The sequence below is a fragment of the Dromiciops gliroides genome, chromosome 2, assembly GCF_019393635.1.
Source record: "Dromiciops gliroides isolate mDroGli1 chromosome 2, mDroGli1.pri, whole genome shotgun sequence".
NCBI classification, from domain to species: domain Eukaryota; kingdom Metazoa; phylum Chordata; class Mammalia; order Microbiotheria; family Microbiotheriidae; genus Dromiciops; species Dromiciops gliroides.
In genome coordinates this window covers 355,426,051-355,451,168 of record NC_057862.1, presented here as the reverse complement: position 1 = coordinate 355,451,168, position 25,118 = coordinate 355,426,051, and the positions used below count along the sequence as shown (strand labels likewise).

At 37.8% G+C, this 25,118-nt stretch overlaps 1 protein-coding gene across 13 annotated transcripts in view; it reads right to left on the bottom strand.

The window, feature by feature from the left end:
* The window catches only part of NSD1 (nuclear receptor binding SET domain protein 1), a 175,691-nt gene that overhangs the window by 7,925 nt on the left and 142,648 nt on the right, over positions 1-25,118 (bottom strand). For all 13 annotated transcript variants that reach the window (XM_043982055.1, XM_043982064.1, XM_043982057.1 and 10 more), the window contains 8 exons: positions 14,360-14,516; positions 12,646-12,851; positions 11,860-11,972; positions 9,861-10,130; positions 8,289-8,405; positions 7,043-7,184; positions 4,640-4,746; positions 1,836-2,040 (listed from right to left, as the gene is read on the bottom strand). In XM_043982055.1, coding sequence (XP_043837990.1) covers positions 1,836-2,040; positions 4,640-4,746; positions 7,043-7,184; positions 8,289-8,405; positions 9,861-10,130; positions 11,860-11,972; positions 12,646-12,851; positions 14,360-14,516 — 1,317 coding nt within the window. The remainder of the gene's footprint in view (positions 1-1,835; positions 2,041-4,639; positions 4,747-7,042; positions 7,185-8,288; positions 8,406-9,860; positions 10,131-11,859; positions 11,973-12,645; positions 12,852-14,359; positions 14,517-25,118) is intronic.

The window sequence follows — 25,118 nt, the reverse complement described above, 5'->3', positions numbered from 1 at the left end:
CTAACCTCATCTGGCAAGGTGTCCATTTTCACCTTTTTACTGCCCCATGAACAGCCTCGATGACCTTCATAAACTGTGGCAGCCAAACCTGAACACTACTGAATGGTTAAAGCAGAAATGATTGTGACTATAACCTCACCTGTTCTGAAAACCAGGCCTCTTTTAATGTGACCTAAGATTAGCTTTTTTGCTGCCACATCACACAGGTGACTCATGCTAATGTTGTAAAATAAATATAACTTGATTTTTCACAAGTCAACTGCTTAGATAACTGTGAACTTGTTCAGTTGATTACCTGATCCCAAATATAAGGCTACATTATGCCAATTAAACCTCATATTCTTTTTGGATCCTGTCATCCACTCTGTTATTTATCACTTCCTGTTTCTGGCATAAAAATACATTCAGGTTAAGGAACTACATTTACCACATCTATGGTAAAATTGAAAGAGCACTGAGGAGTGAAAGCTAAAAGTCCCGGATTCTAGTAATAACTCTACTATTGGGGCAGCTAGGTGGCGCGGTGGATAAAGCACCAGCCTTGGATTCAGGAGTACCTGAGTTCAAATCCGGCCTCAGACACTTGACTTACTAGCTGTGTGACCCTGGGCAAGTCACTTAACCCCCATTGCCCAGCAAAACAAAACAAAAAACAAAAATAACTCTACTATTAACTTGTTGCCCACTAACTCTGGGAAAGTTGAAGATCTTGGGAAAATCTCATGTAATCCTCACAGTAACCGTGTAAGATAATTAAAAGTGCTATTATTTTCAAAAATCCAGATGTAAATATTTTCCTCTACTGTACAGATGAGAAAACTGAAGCTGAAATTCAGTGACTTGCCCAGGGCTACAATAGTGATTAAATAGTTGGGGGCAATATTTGAACTTGGGTCTTCCTGACTCCAAGTCCAGCACTCTTTCTTTAGCACCATCTAAATGATAAACAGGGTTCCTTCCAGCTGATAGTCTATGAAATATTTCACCTTCATGTGGCTAGAATAAATAGTTCAAACTCACTATATTCATTTCTACATCATTACCTCACTCTTGGGTTCTCCATAGTCTGTTACTTATCCACTAGTTTCCAGAACATTTAAGTTATCTAAAACTTTCATTCTGCCAAAAGGATCATACCTCACCTCACTTTAGTTTCTGAAAAAAAAAAAAAAAAAAGGGGTTCTACCTATAACTGATTGCTTACTGCCTCAGGGAGGGGGGAAGCAAAGGAGAGATATCTTTGGGAATTCAAAACTTTAAATAAAAATGTTTATTAATTTAAAAAGAGATGAGCAAAATGTATGCCTTGAAAAAAAGTAAATACATATCTAGTAATAATATATTTGTTAAAATATGAAAAAAAAGGGTTATAATATCATTCTTACTATCCATTCTCTGACCATGATGTGTGGTGACAACTTTTGTTTAGTTTGTTTCTGATCGCTCTGAATGCTCCTTGAAAAATTTCCCTCTCATGGGGAGTAACTGGCTCTAAACCTAAATATATTCTTTATCACCATCCTTTTATTCCCCTCTCCCCCCCACCAGGCAATTGGGGTTAAATGTCTTGCGAAGGGTCACAGAGCTAGTAAATGTCAGAGGTCAAATTTGAACTCAGGTCTCCTGATTCCAGGTGATCTATCCACTGCATCCCCTAGCTGCTCCACATTTTCCTTCTATCTTAAAAAACAAGGATTCCAGACATGGAGACATATTTTCATGAATTAAGAGAAAATCTCAATTTCAACTAACCAAGCCACTCTTCTCTCCTCTTTTGGACAGTATTACATTGACAGATACAGTACCAGATCTTAATATGTGGACTTAGCACTAACCTGCAGGCCTTTTTGTCAAGTTGAGGCAGTCAGCATGATAGACTTTGGGGCAACCTGGTTTCTTGCAAGATACAAGTTGCCCGGCATCCCCACAGCTGAAACATTCATCTTCTCGCTCCTTTGTAATCTCACCCTGGGATCGGCGCTTTACCTGTTGTTTTCTCTTTAGTTTCTTGGATTTCTCCTCTGTGGGATTGGGATGATTCTGTGGGAAGGAGATTTATCAGTCAACACACTATTGTTGTTGTTTTATTCTTGTAAGTTCTTAACTCCTCAAGCTGACTTGATTACAAAGGAATAAAGGGTGCTTACACGGGACTGATGGGGACCAGTCTGAATAAGACACTCAATTCTGATATTTAAAAAAATTTTTTTTTAAATCCTGATGTTTTTAAGTGACTGATTTTTACTTATATTAACAGGAGCAGTGCTCCTCACCAAAAAGACAGAGTTTTAAAAGCCATGGAAGTAATTTTCATTCACAATAGCCTTCCACGCACCTGACATTCCAAATATAATACTTAAATATATGAAAAACACATATACATAATGTAAAAATTAGACTTAACATTAAAATTTTCTAAATATGATATTTCTATATAAGTCTGTGGCTTATAAGTTAAAAAAAAAAACCTTAAAAGGTTATGTGGTGCAGAGGGGGAAAAAAATTTAGAATTAAAGGACCATGATGTGAATACCTACTTTGCTTCTTGCTACTTATATCACCTTGGGCAAGTTATCTTTACCTTTTGGGGTTTCAGTTTTTCTATCTATAAAAGTTTAAAAACTGGACTAGGGGGCAGCTAGTGGATAGAGCACCGGCCCTGGAGTCAGGAGTACCTGAGTTCAAATCTGGCCTCAGACACTTAACACTGACTAGCTGTGTGACCCTGGGCAAGTCATTTAACCCCAATTGCCTCACTTAAAAAAAAAAAAAACTGGACTAGATAACATCCAGGTCTAAAGTCAATGAAATGTCTGATTATATCAAAGGTTCATGAACCTAAAAAAACGGGTTTCCTCCCTCAAAACAACTGTTTCCCTTGTCCGTCTTCTATGTATATTTTATGCATTTATAAACATTACTCTGAGAAGGGATTCATGGGGTTCTGACTAGAAGAGGAGTTCATGACACAAAAAAGGTTAATAAATCTTGGATTATATGATTGGATTTAGGATTTCCCCATTAGATCAGTCCCTAGTCTTTAATATGAACCATATTCTAATCATTGTGCTCTTCCCACTAGCTCCCTCAACACAGGCTCATGCTGTATCCTTACTAGGAAAACACCCTATGTAGGATAAATAAATGCATACTGGATTATTACTCAGCAAGCCTGGTTCCAAATTCAAGGTCTACTAACTTATTACCTGTATAACTATGCACAGGCAGGTTCTAAACCTCTCTGGGTCTCAGTTTCCTTACCTGTAAAAGGAGAGGGTTAAACTAAATGACTTCTAAGGTCCTATCCACCAACTGGAATTTTCATTGTCCTATGTGAGCATATAACAACATTTTAGCTACCAGACCCTATATTTTACCTAATTCATATCTATTTAGGAAAAAAGGTAAGGTAAGTAACTTATAAATGGAGATGCTTCTCCTGGCTGTTAAAAAAAAACAAAAACAAAAAAAGAAGCTAGTAGCTTAATCAGACTAGAGGCCGCTGAAACTCAAAATAAAGATCTTACTTTAGGTCAAACTTCCATCATTTAGTATCTGTCTCAAGTTCCACCACCTCCATGAAATCATCAAGGACTAATACAAACAGATTATTTTCTGAATGTCTCACTAATACCTCATGAGATACAATCTTAAATTTTTTTTTAAAGAGTTGCATCATCTAGATTTTCTGCCAGCTGACTGCCTATTTGAGGGCAAGACCTTTTCCATACTTTAATTCTATCACCTATAAAATGAGAATAATAGGACTTTACCTTCTCCACTGGGTTGTCCTGAGCCAAGTGCTTTGTAAACCATAAATCATATTTGGAATGTAAGCTATTAGTGGAATTTAGATATTTATTCTGTGTTTTTAAAAAATAGCAAATCTACTCTAATTCTCATTTTAAAAGAACATTTAAAAATTCAGTAATGAAGATAACTTTCCATCTCAAATCACTAAGGAGTCTCCACATTCACTAGTTTTTGACAAATATAATCAAGATAGCTGGTACAAGCTTCAGACATGAAGTGGCATGGTCTTAGAGAAGTAACATTACCTTAGCTTTTTTTAGCTTCAAATTCCATTCCTCTCCCCCTCATCTACCAACCCAGCTGAAAAATGAGGGAATTGGACTAGATAAATCTATACTCTCATGTGTCTAAACATCTAAAGCAGCTTTTGATTTTACCCATTTCATTTCTTACCAGCTCCATTGCTAATTTCCTACCTGTATTTTAAATTCTAAACTCTTGGACAGAAAAAAAAAAAAAGGGTTTTTTTGGTAGACAAAATGTAAAAAGTTTAACAAGAACTATATATATGCTAACTAATGTAGCAGGTTTTCTCTTGTGTCAAGATGCTGAAAATTCGAATGAGAGTAACTAAAGTGGAAGATGGAAAGGATAAGTAGTAACAAAAGGAGGTAATGACATTTTTTACTTTCCAAGATACCATGTTAAAATGTCAGGAAAAAAACCACCTAAATGCCCAATATAGCTGGTGTCTCAGTTATTAAGAGAGGAGGTTCAATCAACACCATTTAGTAAACAACTAATGTTGATAATCCAAGGCAAAAACATCTATTCCCCCCATGAAATCCAACAGCACCAGTACTAACAAGATGCTAGGAGGCAGTACCTTTGGCCGAACACCCAAGAAACCGCTACAGTTTGGTGCTCCACATTTACAAACAGTTTTTCCATTCCCAAGACACTCTAGATTGTAGTTGAAGGTGAGTTCAGTGCCTGAAAAGGAAAAAAAATGTGAATAAAATGACATTTTAGTATTATGCCTTGTCAGCTGTCAGGAAGATTTCCTAACAGAATAGAAGGTTTTCATTAAAAAAGGGATACTGGTTTCAAAGAATAGACTAAAGATAGTAAGTGGAAATTACTTTATTCAGGAATATGTAATTTAGAAATGCATATATAAATGACAGAGTCCTTTGGCCTCAACAACATTATATATATATACACACACACACACACACACACACACACACACACACACACATATATATATATATAGTACATAAGGCAGTCACATGTGATAGGGACAAGAGAGAAACAGAATACCAAGGAAGGAGAGAACACTTTTGCACTTTTAACACTTTAATATGGAGAGGGAGAAGAGAGCTTTCATAGTAGAAAGGGAAACTAAGCATCCTTGAAAAAAGTGAAGGATTCTCTTAGAGATGAGGTAAGAAATTGCATTTTAGACATAGAGGGCATTTTTTTAAAAAGCAGAGAGGCAGGAGATGGCATGTTAAGTTCTGGGAACAGATGACAGTCCAATTTGGCTATTATGCTGAGTACTTGAACAACAAACAGAAAAACATAGACATTTGAATAGCTACATGATGTTTATAAAGAGCTTTACAGAGAGGTCCCTCATTTTATAGCCACAAAACCTCTACAAGATATGTAGTAGTGAAAAAGCATAATGCGAAAGTCAGCTGAAAGAGTTATATGGAAGAGCTCAAATGCTAGATTAAACAACTTCTATCTTATTCTACAGAAAGAGGCAACCACTGAAAGCTTTTGAGCAGGGATGTGATAGTCATATTTCTGCTTATGAAGTTTATTTTTGCAGCTGTGGAAAATATCGATTTGGAGAGACTAGAGGCAAGGTAATAGGTCAGGTAGTCATTACAATTGTGCAGAAGAGAGGTGATGAGGGCCTGAAATAAGGTGGCAATGGGGCGAGTGGAGAGAAATTGTGGAAACAATTTATAAGACCGAATGAATGGATGTAAGGGAGGAAAAAAAAAAGATGATTCTAAGGTTTCACATCTTGGGAGGGTGGGGGAAGAAAAGGATAATATCCTCAAAAGAAGGAAACTGAAGGTAATGGACTTACTTTTTTTGGGGGGTGGGGGAAGAGAATGGGGAGATGGAGAGGTGATCAAGATAATGAGTTCATTTCAAGATATTCAACTTGAAATCATAAGAACAAAATGAGTCAAGAACCAAAAGATGCATTTTGGGGGGGGGGCGGGGCAACAGGAGTTAAGTGACTCATCCAGGGTCACACAGCTAGTGTAAAGTTTCTGAGGCTGGATTTGAACTCAGGTCCTCCTGAATCCAGGGCCAGTGCTCTATCCACTGTGCCACCTAGCTGCCCCGCCAAAAGATGCATTCTTACAAATAATCCTTCGCTTTAATTTCAGTGTTTTCCATGAACACCATCATTTGCACTTCTTCACTTAATGCTAATAAACATTCCTACAATGCTCTGCACAAATGTTGACTCATTTACTGGACAAACTGTTTCCTATGGGGAAGGCACTGTGAGCCCAAGATAAAAGACATGGTAGCATAGCCCAGGAACCCATGGAAATTTGGGAAGCCATGCATGTTTGAATTTATGAGGAAATGAATATTCCATTTGTGGGGAAAACCAAGAGCCAAGTTTAATGAAACTTTGCCCTTTTGGATTTGTTTTTTTATTCTGACTCCTGCTTATTGCAGCCAATAATGACTGAAAAGGGGGCAAACCTAGCCTTTCTTCTCAGAATTCTTGCACAAGTTTTTCCCAACCAAAGCTGGATAGACTCAATGACTGCATATATGCTGAGGGATCTCTTTCTAAGGAGACTATTCTGAATTAGAGATATGGATAAGTCATAATTTAAGATTCACCCTCCACCCCAGTATTAATATAAGCCAAAATAAAAATGCACTAGAAAAATGTTGACATCTTGCATACCTGAGATTTCAAGGCATTTCTGCTATCTATATACTGGATCACTTGCATGCATTACTAATAATAAAATAAGTTTAAATTAGTTACTCAGGGGTGAACACTCTTACATTTATTCTTTAACTTTTTTTTTTTTAATACAAAGTGACTTTTTTGTTTGTTTGTTTGCAGGGCAATGGGGGTTAAGCGACTTGCCCAGGGTCACACAGCTAGTAAGTGTCTGAGGCTGGGTTTGAACTCAGGTCCTCCTGAATCCAAGGCTGGTGCCTTATCCACTGCGCCACCTAGCTGCCCCTACTCTTACATTTATTAAAAACCATTTAAAGGTTACCCTCTTACCTGCTTTGATGTCACTTAGGGCAAAAAGCCCAACTCGGGTATCTCCATTCACAGACCACTTCTGAGTTTCACAGTTGGGCTGGCAACAGTGATTCATAAACCGAGCATAATTTCCTTTGGGGCCAGCATCAATAATCCGGTCCTGTAATCACAGTTTTAAAAAACTATTTTATTATCAGCTTAATTTAAAAAATTATTTCAAGAAGAAAAACTGCACTATATTCTCTATGTTTTGCTTGCTAATGATGATGATAATAATAGCTCATTTATACTGCACTTTTTGTTTTCTAAACATGTTTCTTTCTCCCTCCCTCCCCCTTTTGCTCCTCACAACAAACCTTCGGTGAAGTAAGTACTTTCACCATCTCCAAAATAAAGAAGAGGAAATTGGGACTGCAGGAGTGAAGTGATTTGTCCTGGGTCACAGAGGTAGGAAGTAACTGAGAAGGGATTTGAACTGAGACCATTCTAGATTCCAATCCCAGTACTCTCACCAGAAAGCTATTCTGTTTCTATACTTAAGGAGAATAAGTGTGTTCTTACGACAATGTTACCAAGAAAGATAGTATCATGTAGCACCACCATTTTACATATGAGGAAACTAAAGCTCAGAGAGCAATGACTTGCCCAGTGTATCAGAACACGAATTCTTGGGCCAGCACTCATTTCAGTGCCTAGTGCCGCTTTTAAATTTGGGAGTAGAAGATTTAGAGCTGGAAGGAAACTTCCTGATAAAACTTTTCCCAAAGCAAGAAACGTATCATTAAACCAGTGTAATTTCCTTTTGGGATAATAGCAATGATCCACTTCAAGAGCCTTGAGGAAAAATGCAAAAACAGTATCTACAAAAACAGTATACAGTATGGTTCAATCTGCATTCAGAATCCACAGTTCTTTTGTCTGCATTTGGAGAGCATTTTCCATCATGAGTCCTTTGGAATTCTCTTGGACCATTGTATTGCTGAGAAGAGTCAAATCACAGTTGATCAACACACAATGTTGTTGATACTGTGTACAATGTGTATTCTGTTTCTTCTTATACAACATAACTAATATGGAAATATTTTACATAACTGCACATATAAAAACCTATATAAAATTGCTTACACTCGTAAGAATAGAAAATTTGAAAATCAAAATTTTATTAAAAAATGAATGTTAAAAATTATCTTTACACGTAATTGGAAAAAATCAGATAAAAAGAAAAAAAAAGAACGATATGCAAAAAGACATTTTCAGTACTTACCTTATCCAAAGTGAGCATGTAGAAATTGGTGATATCGTGTTCTTGGGCATAACGGATTCGGGCCCTACACTCCTCTTCATCTATCAGCTCTCCCACATACTCATTTACAAATTCACCCTGAAACAAAAAATAGAACATCTTTAATGGCAGAAACACCACAAATAATTCACCTGTGGTTCCAACAACATAGATAACCAGGTGGTATCCAATCTTCATCTTCCTTAAGGCACTCATCACCTCTGACCTAGATTATTACAATAGCCTGTCCACTTTCTATTCTCCCTATCCCAACATAATTTCCTAAAATGCCGATCTGACCATGCTTGCCTCTCTTCTCAGTCTTCATCAATGGCTCATCCTTTACTTCTAGGTCTACCCCTCTGTTGATTATTTAAAGCTCTTGACAATCTGGCCCTTTCCTATGCTTCTCCACTCACTCTCTGGTTTAATAAGAGTGGCCTGCTTGCAAACAACAGATGACACTCCACTGTCCACCTCTGCTTTCACATTGAATGTCCTATATATGTGGAAGGAGTTCCTTTACCTGGGCAGTTTGGAGGCCCATCTTTTTAAATGCTGCCCGCCTCCTACAAGGAGTTTTCCAGGTCTCCCAAATGTTAAAGTTCTCTCCAAAGCCACAAAGCATATACTTTGCGAATATTCTGAATATGCTTATTATATACAAGTTATCTCTTCCATCAGAATCTGCATTCCCTGAGGGTAAGGGCTGTTTCACTTATCTTGATTGTTTAGCATATAATAGGCATTTACTAAATGTCTGCTCATTGATTTTATTTTGTCATACACATAAGCATCCAAGTCTCTTCATTGCTACTAGACTAGGAAACTAGAGAGCAAAGAAAATCTTTTTTTTAATATCTTTTTTATCTGCAGTATCCAGAACTAAAACTGTTCATTGCATAGTACTGTCAGTCAATAAATGTTTGTTGAACCAAATCACCAGAGTGAATACTTTAGTCCTCTACATCAGAAGTATCAATATGTGGGCCATGGGCTTCATGTGGTCCACAACACTCCTGAGTGTGGCTCAAAAATTAAAACATAATTGAGAAATATTTGGGGCAGCTAGGTGGCGCAGTGGATAGAGCACTGGCCCTGGAGTCAGGAGGACCTGAGTTCAAATCCAGTCTCAGACACTTGATACTTACTAGCTGTGTGGCCCTGGGGCAAGTCACTTAACCCCAATTGCCTCACCAAAAAAAAAAAAGATAGTAGAGAAATATTTAACAAAACAAATAAAGATAAAATAAGACATAGACAATATTAATCTGTGGTTTTCTAAGTCAATATGTGGCTTTTAGTGCATACAGTTTAATGACCATAATTCCTATTTGAGTTTGACAGCTGTTGCTCTGCATAATGTAAAGAGACTAGAGAGTATTATCTGCATGTTTATGTATAGCATTGAGACTAGTCTTAACTCTCAATGATGCTTCCAAGTGGACAGAGAAGATGGAAACAGTTAAGATTCACAAAGAAATGGAAGAGGGAAAAGTTAGATTTTTCCCTCATTCTAAGAACATTCACAGAATTGTTAAAGACATCCATTACCTTTTTAATATCCGTTTTTGTCCGTAAGCCCCAGCCTCGCTGTAATGTCCGGAAGATCTCAACCTCAGGATACTGGCGTTTTGAGAAGCATTGGTTCTGGCAGCGTCCACCCGCAGGACAGACAGTGGGATGGCACTCATACAGGAGCATTCGGTTAATGCACTCTGAGTCGATGCCACATGGGTTTTCATCTGAAGCTTTGCAGTTACATCGGGGAATTTCTGACAGGTCTGCAGTAAAGATCTGAACTCTGCCTATTGGACGGTTTACCTAGTGAAACAAGAAAACCAACTAAATTAGAAGACGGTAATCACATAATTTACTTCTTCAGCAACTGAAAGTTGGACACAGTGAGTGAACCTAGGGTTCATGATTTCCCTACATGTAATAATGCATACTGAAAACCACTATTAATCTACATAAATTCCTGGAAGATATGCTCCAAATTTAACAGATGAGAACCTGAGGCCCAGATAGCTTGTGACTTGGAAAAGTTCATAAAGAAACATAGCAGAACTTAGAATAAACAATCTTGTACTCCCATCAATGTCATGCTTTTTCTCTTAATTTCATCATGGCATTTCATTACACTGGTGTTCTACAAATTATTCAGTTATTCTCCATCAGCTGGACACTCTGGTTTTGAGCCCCCCGCCCCAAATAATGATGCTATATTTGAAAAATTAATAACATCCTCAAAATAATGGAGCTAAAGGAGAAACAGAGTCACATTTTTCTACTTTTTGTAGCAAACTATCATACTAATCTCCAAATCTACAGTTCTACTAGCAATCTGTGGATGCTCCTTGTTTCTCCACAATTCCTAGACAGACTATATGCTTTTGCTAAGTATAATTGGATTTCGTCAAAGAGAACAATGTAAACCTATGAACAAAGCAGGAAAACTGTCATCCTGGATGACTATTCTCTTAAAATTTAAATGAAAGGAAACCATACCTCAAATAAAAGCATCCACTCACATTTCATAGTCCAGAGTAGATTTTCATTATTTAAACAATCTTCACTCTTTAAATATGTGTAATTATCATGTTCATGCCTTATTTGACATATGTAATTTTAAGTATGTGGCTATTATCTTTTCCATCAAATTAAGTTCTCTTGTTACTCTCTATAAAGTTAGTAAAATCGGGGCGGCTAGGTGGCGCAGTGATAAAGCACCAGCCCTGGATTCAGGAGGACCTGAGTTCAAATCCAGCCTCAGACACTTAACACTTACTAGCTGTGTGACCCTGGGCAAGTCACTTAACCCCAACTGCCTCACTAAAAAAAAAAAGTTAGTAAAATCATGCAGTGATTTAGAGGAAGGAACTCCCTTCACTGATGGAGGTCAGCACCCTCTAACTTATATTGGCTTAGAGATCCCTATATCTTATCCTGTCACATGGTGACTTGCCTTTTTGGGTCACAAAATTATATGTATAATAACTTAAAGGAGGAAGGAGAGGATATTTACTTTTCAATGTGTTCCACTGGACATTATATGCAACCATCTCTCACAGAGGTTAACAGTTGAGAACATAATTTTAAGATCTACAAAGCACTTTCTTTCTTTTTTTTTTTAGTGAGGCAATTGGGGTTAAGTGACTTGCCCAGGGTCACACAGCTAGTAAGTGTTAAGTGTCTGAGTCCGGATTTGAACCCAGGTACTCCTGACTCCAGGGCCAATGCTCTATCCACTGCGCCACCTAGCTGCCCTTACAAAGCACTTTCTAAAAAATAACTGTCAGATTAATAATCTAAACAATTTTTGTGAACAAACTTTTCTAAAACTGTTATACATTAAAGATTTTATCGATGTTCCCCTTCCTCAAACCATAAAGCTGTTGAACCTTACTTGTTCTCTTCTAATCATGTACCTTATAGATTAAAAAAAATCATTGTGATTGGTAACAGAAGGCATGGGCATTCAACTGTTATAATGTGTGGATATGTTTGGTGTAAACTCCTGGATACCAATTTTACAAAGAGTTTTTCTCACCTTGATATGCTTGTAGGGTGGTGGCTTCTTGTCATTTTTTCTGTCTTCCTGGAGCTGTCTTAGCTCTTTTTGGGCCTTTAATTCCTCAAAACGGACAGCAGCTTCCTGAAGAGCTAAAAAACCAAACAAGAACAACAACAACATAAGCAAAACAGTGTACAAGTTAATTTAAAACACTTATACACAAACATCAAATTTATATTAAGCATGTACTTATTATTCTTTCATTAGGCACTATGAGGCAACCTTAAGAGACTCTATGTCTAGCAGCCAGCACAGTGGCTGTCACACAGGAGTTTAGTAAATGCTTGGTCCTTATTCTTGAGTATCTTAAAATCTACCTGTGAGCAAGTAGAAAATGTTATTAGATGTTTAGTTTAAAGACTAAGGGAATAAGGCACGTATTATGGTACACACAAAGGAATTGCCTCTGAAATTACTGATTTGCTACTGTATAATCCATTTTATGACCATCTCCCTAATTTTGCAGTGCAGTAGAGAAGTGAACAGATTTAAATGAGTAATGAAGGGAGCAGAGAGAATTACAAGAAAAAACAAAATGAAGACACATTTAAAATTTTGATTCAAGGGGGAGTATATGAAAATGTATGGTCACCAACACTGAACTCGAAAGCAAGAGGCTTTAATCACAATGAAGACTTCCTTTTACTAGGTATATTTGAATGATGGTGATCCCAATACTGTAGGACACTGGGCTTGTTTGGGGCCTCTGGTCTCAGACTTACTGTACAAAAAAAAGTATCACAAGCACAAACAGTATTTTACCTTTTTTATATGTCCCATCAACTCCTTTGCCCATCTTGTCCTTGCTGCTGACATCTCCCTCCATGTAGGGAAAGACACGGGCCTGATGGGTCCACAAGTAATCATTAGAGCCAAAAAATAAAACTGGAAATTCACCAACATCATGTCTCATTTTATCAATATTGGAAGGAATAGCTCGAGGATGACAAATTTCAGCTGGCCACCACCTGTGAAAGATACAAAAGGAAAAGCACTCAGATATATACAACCCGGACTTTCAAAAACAGCTTAAAGAACAGGGGTAGGAACAAATTAAATTAATTAAAATTTTCTTAAATACATCAATTCGATGATTATAATGAGCCAGATGCATGTGATTAGGTCAAATTATATTGTTTCACTTTGCTTAAAAAGGGCAGGGCAGTATGTAACTTCCATCAAAATAAAACTAGTTTTGGTACTTAAAATTATTTTATACATAATACCTTATTTCCCTGTTGGTTCTGTATTTAAAAAGTTTATTGTTTAAGTAAAATATGAAAGACTTTATGGCCAAAATTAAAGTGGGCATCATAGTCTTTGTTCATTATTTTTAAAAAATCAGTTAATATTCTGTGATTAAGGTTGGTTTTACATTGTGATGTCTAAAGAGCTCATTGTTTTAAAAAATTATTAAGCTGTGCATTGTTGGTGGAGCTGTGAACTGATCCAACCATTCTGGAGAGCAATTTGGAATTATGCCCAAAGGGCAATAAAGCTGTGCATACTCTTTGACCCAGCAATACCACTTTTGGGTCTTTTTCCCAAAGAGATCATGGAAAGGGAAGAGGGACCCAGATGTACAAAAATATTTACAGCTGCTCTGTACGTGGTGGCAAGGAATTGGAAGTTGAGGGGGTGCCCATCAATTGGGGAATGGCTGGACAAGTTGTGGTATATGAATGCAATGGAATACTATTGTGCTGTAAGAAATGATGAGCAGGAGAAGTTCAGAGAAACCTGGAGGGTCTTGCGTGAGCTGATGATGAGCAGAACCAGAAGAACATTGTACACAGTATCATCAACACTGAGTGTTGACCTACTGTGATGGACTATATTCTTCTCACCAATGCAATGGTACAGAAGAGTTCCAGGGAACTCGTGATAGAAAAGGATCTCCAAATCCAAGGGAAAAAAAAAGAACTGTGGAGTATAGATGCTGAATGAACCATACTATTTCTTTTGGTTTTGGTGCTGCTGTTTTTTTCTATTTTGAGGTTTTTCATCATTGCTCTGATTTTTTCTCTTATAACATGACTAATGCAGAAATCGGATTAATGTTATTATGTGTGTATGTATATATAACCTATATCAGATTACCTGCTGTCTAGGGGAGGGGGGAGGGAGGGAGAAAAATCTGAAATTGTAAAGCTTGTATAAACAAAAGTTGAGAACTATCTTTACATGTAATGAAAAAAAATAAAATACTTTATTAATTAAATTACTTTATTAATTAAAAAAAAATTCATGGCACAGATAATTTCTGCCAGACTTCTTTATAATTTTCCTAGAACTTCTTGCGAGATTGGAAGTTCTGCCCAAGTAATTTATGTTCTCAAATTTATTAAACACTGGTTTCAGTTTAAAAAAATTATTAAGCTGGATTATTGTAGAGAATAAAAGTAATCTAGTGTATACTATTAAAAAAAAGAAATACGTCAATTAAAACAACATTTCCATTCAATTTTTTTCTTACCTATATCGGCCAACTTTTACCCAGACAACCTCTCGGTAGTGTGGCTTTTTGCCTGCCTTGCAGTCATTGCAGTACCAGTTGCCCTCAGGGATATCAATATTCAGACATTCTCGATGAAATGCAGCAGGACAAGAGTCACAGCACAAAAGGCTGCCTCCTGAGGGAATAAAGGAATTCATGTGTCAAAACTACAAAGTATCATGCCAGTCAGTCAAGAGGGATCCAGATCTTTTAATAATTGTCTTCAGTTCTTGAAACATGCACTTCAAATTAGGAGGTAGTAATCAAGAAATAAAAATAATATCTGATTTATATTTTGCCTTTCCATTCCCGGATACATTAGAATTAGAATCATAGATTTAAAACTAGAAGAACCAAATTGAATCAAATCGCCCTCATTTTAAAGATGAGGAAACCAAGTCAAAAAACTTAAGTCGAGGGAGCAGCTAGATGGTGCAGTTGATAAAGCACCTTCCCTGGATTCAGGAGTACTGGAGTTCAAATCCAGCCTCAGACACTTACTAGCTGTGTGACCCTGGGCAAGTCACTTAACCCCTATTGCCCCACAAAAAACCAAAAACTAAAACAAAAACACAACAAAAAAACCCAAAAAACCAAAAAACTTAAGTTGATTTGCCCAGGGTACCAAAGCTAATAAATGTTAGAGGCAGGGTTTGAAATCAGTCTTCCCAACCAAACTCTACTGCACCATTTTGCTACTGCTAATAGCCTATACAACTTTTGAACACCATTTTTCTATTAAAAAAAAAATTTGAGGGGCAGCTAGATGGTGCAGTGGTTAAAGCACCGGCCCTGGATTCAGGAGGACCTGAGTTCAAATGCGACCTCAGACACTTGACACTTACTAGCTGTGTGACCCTGGACAAGTCACTTAACCCCCCATTGCCTGCAAAAAACAAAACAGAAAAAACAATTTGAATTGAATAAAAGGAGCATTTCTATGGACACTGTATAACAAAAAGGGCCTATACATAAAACTACAGATATCCAGCATTTAGTTTTCTTTTTCAGGATATAAAACAACTTAACATGTAACTTTCAAAGCTATCCAGCCTCTCTATGATTCCTTCTGGCTTTTCTTCCCTTCTTTTTATTTTTTTAAATTCCAACTCCAATACCTCTATCCTTCCAATGTTGGGGGGGAGTGGAGAGGGAGAAGAGGAAGGAAAAAAAACTCCTTTGTTACAAATATGCATAGTCAAGAAAAACAAATTCTCACATTGAGCATATCGAAAAATGTACTTCTCAATCTGCACCTTGAGGATATCACTCTGATCTGTTAAAAGGTAGGTAGCATGTTTTGACAATGGTATGCTGAGATAATGAATGGACATTATACCACGCAGAGTTCTTAAGTCTTTCAAAGTTATTTTTCTATAAATTTTTATTGTTATATAAATCAGTCCTTGGGTTCTGCTCAGTTAATTCTGTTTCACTTCAAAAAAGTTTTCACAGGATTCACTGAAACCATTTATGGTGGGTTACTGTCCTTCATTCTCAAAGAGGACCAAAATGACATCACTGTTAGAGTCAAGTTAGATATGTCTGACTATGGCTGATCAGACCAATATGAGCCCACTATGCTCTACTACAGATCAGACATAGTCCATATGAATATTTGGGGAGGCATACTTTTTTTTTTGACAGCAGAGTGAGTATACAGTATCCTGCCATAGTAAACAGGTAAGCAATTTTTCTAGCCCCTTCCTCATACCAGAGGGTGAGCAGTGAGGTCCTTAAAAGGCTGCTCAGATACCCAGGGGGCTGATAAATCCCACTGTTGCTTCCACTGAGAAGACAACTCTATGGCCTGGAGAGTCCATGTGCAGGGTTCTGACTACAGCTCCCAGTGTATCTGCACCTGGTATAAGCATTTATGGCATGCAATTATATATCATGGTATGCATATTATTGGTTATTTGGCCATTACCCAAATTGATGGGTAGGATAGACTTTTGGCTTCCAGTTTGTTCCCACTTCTAAAAGACTGAGTATACATCCAGGAAAAAAAACTTTGGAATCTGGATGCAGATGAATCATATTGTCTCTACTTCTTTTATGTTGTTGGGTTTTTTTTTACTTTTTTGAGGTTTTCCCCTTTTGTTCTGATTCTTCTTTTTTTTGGTGGGGCAATGAGGGTTAAATGACTTGCCTAGGGTCACATAGCTAGTAAGTGTCAAGTGTCTCAGGCCAAATTTGAACTCAGGTCCTCCTGAATCCAGGGCCAGTGCTTTATCCCACCGCGCCACCTAGCTGCCCATGATTCTTCTTTCACAACATAACTAATGCAGAAATATGTTTAATGCTATTGTACATATATAAGCTGTATCAGATTGCTTTCTGTATTGGGGAGGGAAGGAAAAAAATCTGGAACTCAAGATCTTATAAAAACAAATGTTGAAAGTATCTTTACATGGAATTGTGTTAAGGGCTAAAATTCTAGCTAGTCTGTCTAAAATATCTAATGAGTGGTCGCCAATAAATTATAAGCTTTAGCAAGAGTTAGGCTTTTAAGCATTTATTAAGGAAAACAAGAATTTGGTAAAGAGAGAGAGAAAGGCCTAGATTCCTATCTATTAAAGGGAGAGCACATTTCTAGCTCCGCTCTCCACCAGAGTCCCAAGGAAAGAGCCCCAGAGCGAGAGTCAGTCTCTTCCTTCCTCCTCCCACTAGCCGCGTCACTTCCTGACGCCAAAGAAAAGACTCCTGGTCTTGCCCTCAAAGACCTTCGCTTCATGGGCAGAACTCTTCTACAGTAAGTCTCCAGCAGGTGGCATCATTCCAATCATTACAGTCCCCCCTGTTGTTCCTCAAGAAACAAAATGTTTCCTTGACGGAACAATTGGAAAATAAAATATTTTTAAGATTGGAAAACAAAACAAAACAAAAAACCAAAACTTCATGGGGGCAGCTGGGTGGTGCAGTAAATAAAGCACTGGCCCTGGATTCAGGAGGACCTGAGTTCAAATCCAGCCTCAGGCACTTAACACTTACTAGCTGTGTGACCCTGGGCAAGTCACTTAACCCTCACTGCCCCGAAAAAAAACAAACAAAACAAACAAAAAGATTGGGAAATGGTGGCTATAATTACATTTTTAAAAATATGGGTCCATTCTTCTGTCTTTGATATTCTTGGGGTAGCCAAGTGATATTACTCCTGGCACAAAACAGGAGCTTAACAAATGCTTCTTTTGTCCATCACTGGTTAAAGAGTATGATCAAAGTTTAGTGGCTTTTGGAGCCTAGTTCCAAACAGCTTTCCAGCTTGGCTAGACCAATTCACAGCTCCACCAATAATGGATTAAGGTGCTTGTTTTCCCTCAGTCAATTCAACATTTATCATTTTCCCTTTTTGCAAACTTTGTTAATATTATATAATTATTTACATTTACCTAATTATTAGTGATATGGAACATTCTTTTCATAAGACTGTTGATAGCTTGGATATCTTCCTTTGAGAATTACCTATTCACATTTTAAAATCACTTTATCAAGTGAAAAGTGCTTCACGCTCTTATTAACTTGCATCAGTTATGGACTGTTGGAAATGAAATCTTTATTAGAGAAACTTCCTAAAGATTTTTTTCTTTAAGCTCCGTTAAAAATCTATTGAAGCACTGCTTGACCCAGACTATTCTGGCCTCGCTCATTTTTAGATGACTTAGTATTATTTTAAGAGAATATTTATTCCTGTATACATACTGTTTTCCCACCAGTACAATATTAGCTTTTTTGGGGGGGGGAGCAGCAACAAGGGTTAAGTGACTTGCCCAGGGTCACACAGCTAGTTAATGTCAAGTGTCTGAGTCCGAATTTGAACTTGGGTCCTCCTGAATCCAGGGCCAGTGCTTTATCCAGTGTACCACCTAGCTGCCCCCACAACATTGGCTTCTTAACAGAGCAGGAACTGTTTCATTTTTCTATCTCTTTTACTTGCACAGTACTTAGCACATAGCAGATGATTAAGATATGTGGTGGACTGAATTAAGTAACTAGGACCCGAAAACCAAGATTCACATCCCAAGTCAGCCACTATCTATCTATGTAACTCTGGGCAAATAACTTCACTTTTGTGAGTGTTAATTTTTCCTTATTTGCAAAAGGAAGGGACTGGACTAGATGATTTCTGAAGTCCGTTCTTGCTCTCTTATAGTCTGTACCACAAAAACTGGAAAGTGACTCTATAGAGTTGGTACTGTTTCCTGAGTATGTGGTCTTTTATGCAATAAGCACTTGTGGCCTGTGCTGTATCTTTTCCATTTAGGTGGCACTTTTTAAGTTCCTACCATTGGACTTTAGAAATCACAGGCATTCAAGAAACCGTTGGATGGATTCAAGTTGAGCACAATGAAACTCTTGAGGAATTTATTAGACAGCAAGGGAAGACCAGATAGTTTTAAAGCCAGGATCTGAGAATATTGCAGGATGTTCAGGTAGAAGTGGATCAATCACTTTAAGAGGAGGAAGACATGGAAAAAGATGCAATTTGAAGTTTTGTGTTCTTTCTTTCCTTTTTTTTTTTCCTTTTTTGTGAGGCAACTGGGGTTAAGTGACTTGCCCAGGGTCACACAGGTAGTAAGTATTAAACGTCTGAGGCTGGGTTTGAACTCAGGTCCTCCTGACTCCAGGGTCGGTGCTCTATCCACTGTACCACCTAGCTGCCCCTTGTGTTCTTTTAACTACCCCATGCCACCTCACATTATCAGCATGAACAAAGACACAGAATTAGGATGTAACACTTCGACAGAAACAGAGGAATTCAAATAGGAAATAGAGCTGAAGAAATCAAGAAGGAAGAATTATCAGACACCTGATGATTTAGTGAATGCAGAGATGGGACCAGGGAAGGGACCAGGACAATCTTTATGTTTGGCCTAGTTGTCAGGGTGGATGGAAAAATAAGAAAATAAAGTGGAATAGTACTATTGTGGATAAGATAAAGCAAGAGATTGGTACAGCAAAAGATAAGAAGTCTTAATTAATGAACTCTGGGATATGATTTCTAAAGCTCGTTCCAACTCGAGATGAAATAATTTATATATCCAACTTAGCATTTTAATATTTGTAGATGTATTATATTATTGGTAAGTGCTTTTACTTCTTCCCTTTGGAGACTCAGAAGTGTACAAAGAAGAAAATACACAAGGTGAATAATGTTCCTTCTTTCCTCCTAAAGTCCTTAGAATCAGGGTATGACTGAGGGCTCTCTTATTATTTCATTCTCTTTTATAGCTATGTGTTACTTTTGATGACTCAAAAGAAAAAAGATGAGGAGGCAGTATGGAGAAAGACATGAATGAGGAATGGATAAAAAGCAATTTGGAGAAGAGATAGATAGATTCTTTATATTTGGCTAACAGCCAGAACTAGAAGCAATGTATTGAAACTCTAGAGGCAGAATTAGACTCAACACAATAAAATCTGTTTGATAGCAGCTATCCAAAATGTACTTGTCTATCACCTAAGGTGGTAGTTTCTCCACTGTTCAAAAGCAAAAAGATGGGAAGGTTAGGTAAGGGACTAGATAAATTCTAAGGCACCTTCCTTTGTAAGACATAAGGGCAAAAAGCATGTCCTTATTTCTATATCACGGTACTTAACAAAGGGCAAGGCCTGTAGTTACCTAATAGTATAAAATCATGTATACCCAGCACTGGCATTGTTGCCACTGGCCTCATTACTCTTGAGCAATTCAACTCAGTTCAACAAAAACGTAAGTATTCACTGTGTACCAGGTAGTGTGGGGGCACTTTGGTATAAGAGAAACACAGCACCACAGGATTTAAGAGGTAGAAGGGTCTTCTGAAAATATTCTGTCCACCCCATTTATTTTACAACAGTAAACTGAAGCCTCAGGATTTATGCAATGGGCAACAGTAAAGTGGGATTCAAACTCAGGCTTTCTAATTAAACTAAAGGTTTCTTCGTTAGACTACATAGTAGAGTCTGGGAACACAGAATTACAGTGTTTTTCTTAAGTTCTAACTTTAGTCATGTTCTAATAATAACCTCACATGGAAAACAATATTATTCTCTAGAAAAAAAACCTGATTTTTTAATAATTCCATGCTTTTGATTTTGTCTGGAATATTCAGGAGAAAGTTAGTTTCACTTTAAGAAATCATTGAGACAGCATGGTATATTGTAGGGCTTCTTAAACTTTTCCCACTCACAACCCCTTTTCTCTTGAGAAATTTTTATGTGATCCTGGGTATATAAGTATGTAAAAGAGGTATGCATAACCTTTTAATGTTGCCAAATTTTTCTCAATCCCAACATTCAGTTATGCGGCCCCATATGGTGTCACAACCCACAATTTAAGAAGCTAGGCTATAAACTATGTATTAATAGGACTATTATCTTACAGCTACTTAAACTTTGAGTATTCCCATTTGTTGGGTTATCTTTGTCAATTTGAAAGATGTTAGGGAAACAACAAAGTCATTTTAATTTTCATTTCTATTATTAGTGATTAGGAAAATGTTTTCATATTGTCATTTAATTTGGGAAAGGAACAGTTTTCAGAAGAACTGCAATGTTTCTATGGGGGAAAAGTTCTTGGTCTTATATACTGATGTTAACTTCTTGGAAAGTAACTTAGAAGTCATCCAGTCCAATGCTCTCATTTTATAGAATAGGAAGTTGCAAAGTGACCTGCTCCAGGCCACACAAGATGTGAGTAGTAAAGCCAGGATTAAAGTCTAGGTGCTTTGAAGCCAAATCCAGTGCTCTGTACTATGCTGCCTCATATCACTTTATCAGAGACATGAAATACAAAGCATTTTATTTCCTACCACAACTTTTTGTTTTGTATTCTACCTTAATTTTGTTTTAATTTTTAAAATTAAATTTTTAAAAAAGGAAGCTATGTCTTTTTATATTGATGTGACCTTTTACAAGTAGTTGTACCCACTTGGATCTAGCTAAAAGAAATACTTATCAACTGATGATAGCAGATGCCGATCTAAACCTAATTTCTTCCTAATGCTTTCCAGTTTTCTAAGTAGTTGCTGACAAACAGGGATGATTACCCAGTAATTTATTTTCCTAAGTTTACACTGTAGCCCATTGTTTGCTAAACTCAAGAAAATAAATACTATTTTCTATTGCATTTGGTTGAACTGTGGAGCATCTGAATAAGCTGTAATACATTATGCAGTAATAAATGATTAATATGAGACATTTAGAGAAAAGGAAGACTCATGGGAATTTACATAGGAATGAATGTAGAATGAAATATACAGAATCAAAAGAATATAGACAGAATGCAAAAATATAAATTTAAAAACACTAAAAGGAAAGTGACTAATAATGGTCCTATAAACATACCTCCCTCTTGGCAGAAAGGTAGGGAAGAACATCTTAGATAATGTCACATAGACTAAAGGCACTGGGAGTTTTGGCTCAACTGTTTTTCTTTGTTACAAAATACCTTCCTCCCTAGTAACAAGGTAAATTTTCTTATAACAAAGAAAACCCCTGAACCAAAACACCCAGTACAGTGACTGTAACTAGCAATAAATACAACACTGAGGTGAAAGGTGACTTTTCTAGAAAGACTATAATTTAAAATGAAACTTTTAAAAAAGTCCCCCAAAATTTGTATTTCTTTTAACCCCTGTACTTTTTATGAAGTTAATATATAGAAATGAGAACTCTTTATATGCTTTTATATAATTACTTAAAATGTAATGATTGTTGTTAGTACTAGTACCTGGGCTACCCATGGTTCAGAAGATCATGTAAACAAAGTTTAAAGGAAAGATTACAATGCTCAGCTATGATTCCAGAGAATATATAAAACATGTTGCCTAACTTCTCCTGACAAGAGGTGATAGCCTCAGAGCACATATTTAGTCATAGATTTTTGGGGGCATGTCCAAGACATGAATTTGTTTTGCTTCACAATGCATGAAATTTGTTTTTCTTCCTTTTTAGGTCAGGAGAGGGAAAGAAAATAGTCTCTTGTTAATTAAAAACAAAGAAACAAAAAATCACAAAAGTGTATTTTGTTGTTGTTGTTGTTATTTTTCGGGGCAATGAGGGTTAAGTGACTTGCCCAGGGTCACACAGCTAGGAAGTGTCAAGTGTCTGAGGCCTGCTTTGAACTCGGGTCCTCCTGAATCCAGGGCTGGTGCTTTATGCACTGCACCACCTAGCTGCCCCTACAAAAGTGTATTTTGAATGCCATCATTTTACAAATGAGGAAAACAAGTCTAGAAGAAAGTGATTTAAACTAAGTTTCTGTGAAGGCAGAAATGGAACTAAAGTAGGATTTTCAGTGCTGTACTCCTTACTCTAGAGCACAGCTAGAGAGTTAATTCCAGAAAGCGCTTCAAAGTTTCTCAAGTCCCTAATCACTATTTGTGTTTTGAAAGGAAAAGACACACATGAGACATCTATATACATAATGACTCTTCCTCAGGTTACTCATGCTCCATGGCCTAGTCCTCCTCTACCCCATCTCAGCCACAAAGATGGGCCATACCCTTGATCTTGCCATCACCCACAAATATACAACTTGTATGTTCAAGAATTCTGCAACCCCCTTATCTGAACAAAATCTATTGGCTTTCCACTTCTCCCTCTGCCTTCCCTTTTATGTTATTTTTTTCCCTAGTGAGGCAATTGGGGTTAAGTGACTTGCCCAGGGTCACACAGCTAGTAAGTGTTAAGTGTCTGAGGCCAGATTTGAACTCAGGTCCTCCTGACTCCAGGGTCAGTGCTCTATCCACTACACCACCTAGCTGCCCTCTGCCTTCCCTTTTAAAACCCTATTCTTCATTAAAACTGAGACCTCTAACTCCTTGATCCCTCAATTCTCTCCCAGCTCATCTCCACTACAATCTCCTCCTTTCCCCATCTTGAACCCTTAGTGAATCAGTTCAACTACACACTGTCCTCCTTGCTTGAAACATTAGCCCCCTTACCATATCACCAATTGTGTCCTGCTAAACCTCAGCCTTGGTAACTTACACTCAGTTGCCTCCATGGGGGGGGGGGGGGGGGGGAAGAGTCGAGGCCAGGGCAATGAGGGTTAAGTGACTTGCCCAGGGTCACACAGCTAGTAAGTGTCAAGTGTCTGAGGCCGCATTTGAACTCAGGTCCTCCTGAATCCAGGGCCAGTGCTCTATCCACTGTGCCACCTAGCTGCTCCACTGCCTCCACTCTTACACATGCTGTTAAACTAAGGTGGAGAAAATTGTAACAGTTCTAACAGATCCACTTCAAAATTATGTTATCTAGCCTCAACTGGACCCTCACTGCCATTACACAATCCTATCATACCTCCCCAATCAACTTATCCCACTCTCCACAATGGCTCTTCCCAAACCTTTTTATCCCTGCTAGATCTTCCAGATCCTCCCTACCACTGTCTCAGCTCAGAACCTTGCTCACATGATGAAGGCTTACTCCTTACGAAGGTTAATCTCTCTACTTTCTAAAGTGATTGGGGGGGGGGGGGGAGAAGAGGAGGCCAAGACATCGGAGGAAAGACATTAAACACACAGAACGCCTGATACTATTACCCCCAAAACAACGGTAAAAGAACCCCTGGAGCAGAAAACCCTTCTCTGTCTTCTTTGCTGAATCCTGGTCCAGATCATCATAGGTGTCCCACAAGGTTCTATCCTGGGCTCTATGCTATTCTTTCTCTACACTACTTACCTTGGTGATCATATCAGTTCCCAAGGATTTAATAACCCCCTCTATGGGGATGATTCTTAAATATGCCTATCCTTCCCTAACCATTCTGTTTACCTTCAATATTGTATGTCCAAGTGCCTTTTAGACATCTCAAACTGGATTCCAGTAGACACCTTAAACTTACACATTCTACATGTCCAAAGCTGAACTCATGTTTCCCTCAAAATCCTCCCCAACTCCCACCCCTACCTTCCCTATTTACAGGTGAAGGCATCACCAATCCTCCCAGTCCCTCAGGCTTACAAACTGGATGTCATCCTCAAATCCTCACTATCCCTTCTCTTATCTCCCATTATCTCTTCTGTTGCTAGTCTCTTGATTTCACCTTTGCAATATCTGTCAAACACACTCCCTTCTCTCCTCTGATACTACTACCATCACTCTAGTGCAGGCCCTTATCACCTCTTAGCTCATTTATTCCAATAGCCTGTTGGTGAGTCTGAATGCCTCAAGTCATTCAGCTACCAAAGTGATTTTCCTAAAGCTTAGGTGTGATCATGTCAAACACCTCACTTCCTCCTAAGAAACTGCAACAGTTCCCTATTACCTCTAAGATTAAAACATTCAAAGCCCTTCATTATCCTAGCCCCTCCCCTCCTACCTTTCTGGGTGTTCTTAAACCTTACTCCCCAACACATACTCTCTGATCCAAAGACATAAATTTCCTTATTGCTCCTCAATCAAGACACTCCACCTCTCAGTTCTGGGTGTTTTCTCTGCCTGCCACCCATGGCTGGAACTCTTTCTCTTTTTATCTCTGCCTCCTGGTTTCCTTTAAAAGTTCCAACTAAATCTTTTCCTCTACAGGAAGCCTTTTCCAACCCTTTTTAAATTTTAGAACCTTTATTCTTTTAATCATCATCTACTTAACTTTTGTATTTTATTTCCTGCCAGCTTTTCTGCTTGGTTTTTACTCCACCATCATCATTCCTCCACAGCAGGTACGCCCTTTTCTCCCCTTTCCTAGCTTACCTTTGTATGTCATCTTCCGCCATCAAAATGTAAACTCCTTGAAAGCAAAGACTGTCTT